At 35.0% G+C, this 6,000-nt stretch overlaps 1 protein-coding gene across 1 annotated transcript; it reads left to right on the plus strand.

Moving 5' to 3' along the window:
* The first annotated feature begins 280 nt into the window (after positions 1 to 280).
* On the plus strand, positions 281 to 4,720 carry LOC113711378 (cytochrome P450 81Q32). The gene is made up of 2 exons (XM_027234564.2): positions 281 to 1,438; positions 3,911 to 4,720. The coding sequence occupies exons 1-2, from the start codon at positions 566 to 568 to the stop codon at positions 4,532 to 4,534; spliced, it is 1,497 nt and encodes a 498-aa protein (XP_027090365.1). The 5' UTR covers positions 281 to 565; the 3' UTR covers positions 4,535 to 4,720.
* The last annotated feature ends 1,280 nt before the right edge of the window (positions 4,721 to 6,000 follow it).

Here is a 6,000-nt window from a genome sequence, read left to right on the forward strand (position 1 = left end):
CTTTCTATTTTAGTTTGTCCCAAATTATTTGGCATAGCCTAAAAGAGAAAAATGAAAAGAGACCAATTTGCCCTTTTTTACGCTTCATAAAAAAAGAGTCAGACGGTATTAATGTCATGTTTTAGCATTAAACGCTTTAACAAACTATTATAAAATTCCCAAATTCTAAAGCAACAAACAAAATTTAAATTCAAGTTAAGAGGTAATTATGGAAACATTTATTTGTTGGTTGGTCAAAAATCAAGTTCCTTAATTATGTGTTTTAATGATATCATCTTAGTGCTTGGATTTGTTGATTTATTGTCCATATTTTTTGAATTAATATTGTAACTTTTAGTAAGTGAGAGATTTTGAATCAAAATCTCTTACTCATGATCCCTTCCATTCTGCTATTCAATTCAACCTGACCCATCCCACTCCCTATTTATTGAATCAATATTGATGCTCATGTATGAAACAAGTGATACTGGTGATCAGAGAGTGCCCAAATGCAAAATTACTGCACTGCACATAAAGTCAACGACAAACATCTTTCTCCTTGCTTCTTGCATCTTGAGCCTTGATCATGGAGTTACTCTACACCATTCTAGGTCTCTTCATATTCTTGATTGCTGTAAAGTATCAGTATCTCCGAAAAAAGAACCGAAAACTGCAGCCTCCAAGTCCTCCAGCTCTTCCAATTTTGGGCCATCTTCACCTTGTGAAGACTGCCCCTCACCTTGCCCTGCAAAAGCTCTCCATCAAATATGGTCCCCTGATTTTCCTTCATTTTGGGATTCGTCCTTTCCTTGTTGTTTCCTCGCCATCTCTTGCAGAGGAATGCTTAACCAAGACCAATGATATTATTTTCGCGAACCGGCCTGAGTCAGTTTCCAGTAAATACCTTGGCTACAACTCAACTATTCTCATACTCTCCCCTTATGGAGATCACTGGCGAAATCTCCGCCGAGTCACAACCATCCATATGTTTTCTTCGATTCGACTCCAGCGTTTCTCCTCCATCTGGACTGAAGAAATCCATTTCATCATCAAAAATTTGTTTTCCAGTAACTCTGATGAGAAAACCTGGAAAGTTAAGGACATGAGTTCTTTGTTCCGGGAGTTATTATTCAACGTGATAATGAAAATAGTTGCTGGAAAAAGATGGCCATCTGATCAGCCAGGTGATATATTTTCACCGCAAGCACTCACTGATCTTTGTGATTATATTCCAATCTTGAGGTGGGTTGGCTATGGAGGGTTGGAGAAAGGTGTAATCAGTTTGCACCAGAAGAGGGACGAGTTTCTTCAGGGCCTGATTGATCAAACACGTAAAGAGGAAGCAGAAGACGGTTCTTGTTCGACAGAGAGAAGGAAAACAATTATTCAAAAATTGTTATCTCTACAAGAAGAAGAACCCGAATACTACACTGACGAAATTGTTAAAGGAATTATACAAGTAAGTCTCTTCTACTTGAATCTCTTTCTCAAATTGGTCTATAATTCATTAGGACAAGGTCATCTCACCCATGTAGCAGCAGTAGCACAAATTGTCTTAGCCATATTTAGTGGTAGCGCCAAGACTAGTGGTGAGGGATGCAGTGATCCACAACCGCATGCTTTTCATGGTTGAAATTGGATCATATTAGCTCGATTTGATCTGAATATTGAAATGATCAAATTAAACCGTATCTTGATGTTGTGGTCTGATCTGAACTGTAGAAAACACGTCCGACTGTAGATAGGCACCGGATCTAGTGGCGGTGAGTGGGGAAATGGTATATGCCACTAACTTCTGTTGGTGTCTAGATAAGAAATTTGGTGAAAGTCTTTTCAAAAATTTGGTCCACATGTTCGTCAACTTGCAAATTGGATAAGTCTTCTTGACGGGAGAGGGGAGAGATTTGGCGTAGTTTGGCCCAATTGTTATATTTTTTATATTATTTGGTGTGTAATTATATGATATTATTTTATTTAAAATAAAAGTGATATACATGAATACAATATTTGATATATATTTAATACAATATTATGATATATTCGTACATCAAAAAATTTAAACATTAACTGTGATGATATTTGACAGCGGACAATAGAAGCAAATCAGATTAAGTGATGAGACGTTAACCGTGATACTTGTGGCTGGGTTTAAGTCAACGGTGGAGGCTGTGAGATAGTTTTAGAATTGGTCGTTCTGAAGGCTCTTTTTGAAAAATATACAGAAAAATGTGCACAAATCCAAAATTTAATCATGTACAACTCAAGCCACGTCAAGTCGGAAATTTTTGGACTTTTTTTTTTTTAAAAAAGAACTCTATCAATTACTAAAGACATTTTAAAAAGGTATTTAAGGCTTAAATGCATAAAACTCCCATGAACTAGTTCACTGGTTGGACTTTACACTCTAAAGTATTTTAATAGGCACTTTACACCTATAGTTAACTAAAAAAAAACATGAAAATTAATTTCATCCAAATAATTGATGAAATTATTAATTTATCCTCCATTAAAACTTAAGTGATAAAAATAATATTTTGGTGGGGAAGATTACTAATTTAAATAGACTAATTTTCACTTTATATCAAAAAGTCTAATTGTTAACACATAAAAAATCGATTTGAATGAGGATTAAGACTATTGGGGTCAAAATGGGGGCAAAATATAGAAATATTGAGTGATTACTCTTGCAATTTTTATAATCTCATAATTTACTTCAACGCATCATAATGTAGCAAAATTTCATTTGAAATATTCACAAGCATAAAATTGGAGTAGAACCCAAAAATTTGCATATGAATTTAGCACAATAATTGCAATAAAATTTCAATACCGAACCAAAATTAGAAGCCATATATTAGGAAACAAAATATTGGGCTACAAAATTTTAATAAAACACCAAAATTATTTACTTTTCCTTGACTACAATCTTTTCTTACCTAGGCTAACTTGAAATACATAGTAAAATAAGGTTGATGAGATTCTTGAATTGAATTTATTCATTTTCTTGTTTTTTCCTGCTTCTTTTGTTTTAATTGTCATTCAAAGTGATCATATATTTTATTGTTATATGTTTCAAATTAGAATTTTATTATGAAGTGAAAATTAATCCATTTAAAGTGACAAATTTTTTCTACCAAAAGGGTATTTTTGTCACTTAAAAGCTTTTAATGGAGGAAAAATTGGTCATCTCATCAATTATTTAGATGGAGTTAATTTTCTTATTATTTTAAAGTTGACTAAGGGTGAAAAGTGCCTATTAAAATAGTTTAGGGTACAAAATGCAACTAGTGTAATAGTTCATGGGGGTTTTCTACATTTAACCCCCTATTTAATTTTGGCTTTTCAGTTTATACTCTGAACTATGAATTGTGATACTTAAGTATAATATACTATCAATTTTGGGGCACATCGTCCAAATAAGATAAAATCAATTAATTCTTTTAGCAACTTTAGAATAAAATACTTTAATACCCCTAAACGAATTAGAGAATTTGGACAAACAACAGATTAAGGATACTTGAAGCCTTCTAAACTAACTATAGAAAAAGTTATTTGGATTTGACCAATGGGCCAACAAAAGAACAAGATACTGAAGTTCTAAAATTAGCAATTTAGAGAGTAACAAGCAAATTGGTGATAATTTAGATGTGAATATTGGCAATAACACCCAAAAAAAGGTAGTTCCTTCATGCCTTTACATATAATTGAGGTCTATAGATATCACATGCCATAATATATAGTTCCCTTCTTATGTTGACTGGTGGACATTTATTTGCGATCAATGTCAAAAGTGTAAATTATTGATTCATGATCTATAGCAAGAGAAATGACATTATTTGTCAACAACTTGATTCTAAAAACTAATTCCTATTCTTTTCTTATTCATTCAAAAAGTTGCATTGAATTTGACTGTACATTACTTCTTGTGTAGATAATGTTATCAGCCGGAACACATACTACATCTCAGACAATGGAGTGGGCATTGTCCAGCCTATTAAATCACCCTAATGTACTGCAAAAGGCAAGAGATGAGCTAGAAAAAATGCAGCCTGGCCATCTGCTAAATGATTCCGATCTCTCCAAATTGCCTTATTTACGCTGCATAATCAACGAGACACTAAGGTTATTTCCTGCGGCACCAACTCTTGTGCCTCATTTTTCATCTGAGGATTGCACCATAGGAGGCTACAAGGTTCCAAAAGGTACAACTTTGTTAGTGAATGCTTGGGCAATTCACAGGGACCCCAATGTTTGGGAAGAGCCCAACAAGTATAAGCCAGAAAGATTTGAAGGAATGGATGAGGGAGGGTGGAATGAAGGGTTCAAATTTCTTCCATTTGGAAAAGGCAGGAGAATTTGTCCAGGAGCTGCCATGGCCATAAGGTTGGTTGGGTTGACATTGGGCACCCTGATTCAATGCTTTGAGTGGGAAAGAGCAGGGCCTGAAATGGTGGATTTGGAAGAAAATCAAGGAGCAACTTTGGGCAAGGCCAAGCCTTTGGAGGCATCTTACAGGCCACGCCCACCGATGATCAAAACAATTTCTCAGCTTTAAGTTAGATATGTTGTTCTATTGAGATAAATTGGGATTTCTTTTTTTTTTTTTGAATTTAAATATCAAGATATGAGTGTCTGATTTTTGGTTTTGAGCTCCTCTTACAATTTCAGATTTGTAGTTGTAACTTTCTTTCAGTACAAGTTGACGCTACAATTATACAAACTTAAGTATTTTACATGGAAATGTGGAACATTAAATGATTCCAATTCTACGTTGCGGAGAAGGAGATGCAAAGCACAATCCCACAAGCCAAAATAATGAAAACGGTGTGAAGAACCAAAAGGAAACAATCATTATACCAATACAATGGTAATTGCACTACTTTCAAATTGAGTATCTTAGTTTGCCCTCATTGAAGAATTCAAAGAATAAGAGTTGAAAGTGACAATGACTGGAGAAAACTGGCATCCATGGAGACCCTAATGTTTGGGAAGAAGCAAACAAAACGGTGTGAAGAACCAAAAGGAAACAATCATTATACCAATACAATGGTAATTGCACTACTTTCAAATTGAGTATCTTAGTTTGCCCTCATTGAAGAATTCAAAGAATAAGAGTTGAAAGTGACAATGACTGGAGAAAACTGGCATCCATGGAGACCCTAATGTTTGGGAAGAAGCAAACAAGTTTAAGCCGGAAAGATTTGAAGGGATTTATGATGAAGGGTTCAATTTTCTTCCATTTGGAAATGAGAAGAGAGCTTGTCCAGGAGCCGCTTTGGCTATGAAGTTAGTTGCATTGTCATTGGGCACTTTGATTCAATGCTTTGAATGGGAATGAATAGGGCCTGCAATGAAGGATTTGGAAGAAAATATAGGCTCAAATGGGGGCCGAGGCCAGCCTTTGGAGTCATTATACAAGCCATGCGAGTGTATGATCAACTTGATCTCTCAGCTTTAGTTAAGTTAGAGATCGATGTAGTATAATCTGTTCTTCTCTTCACTGAAATAAAAAGATTGAAATATTTCGTTCCAGAACATAAAACTGCAAGTGGGGTAAGAATGTCTAGGAACAAAGAGGAATATGGCATGAAGAATTAAATGCTTGAAAGCGAACATCCTATGCTCTGCAGTTCAGGCTTTTCAATCAGTAGATACAACAAGGTCATGGAATCCCTTCCCATATTGGCAGTTTCATGGCATCTCTTATCAGTGGTCACATATTGAATATTCCTAGCATTCAGACATTCCAATTTGACAAAAACATGCTATGACAGGGCAACAAAACAAAGAAATAAAAGATGCCTTTTCGTATGCAAATTGAATTGAGCTCATTGTGACAATTGACAGCCTTTGTTGATGCCACTACAATGTCGGGGCAGGCCCACATATTTTTGGTAAATGTTGGGATGAAGAATCCCCGTGCACACAGCGGAAGCAATTCTAACACATAAAAAATATATGTGAAGAGGAAGAGAACAAACACTCAATAATTTATTTAACTCAAAATAAATACTAAGTCGT

Source organism: Coffea arabica, chromosome 1e (genome assembly GCF_036785885.1).
Source record: "Coffea arabica cultivar ET-39 chromosome 1e, Coffea Arabica ET-39 HiFi, whole genome shotgun sequence".
Taxonomy (NCBI): domain Eukaryota; kingdom Viridiplantae; phylum Streptophyta; class Magnoliopsida; order Gentianales; family Rubiaceae; genus Coffea; species Coffea arabica.

Coding starts and splice junctions, on each gene's coding strand:
- LOC113711378 (XM_027234564.2), top strand. CDS start 566: ATGGAGTTACTCTACACCATTCTAGGTCTCTTCATATTCTTGATTGCT. Junction 1,439..3,910: donor TTGTTAAAGGAATTATACAA/GTAAGTCTCTTC, acceptor CTTCTTGTGTAG/ATAATGTTATCAGCCGGAAC.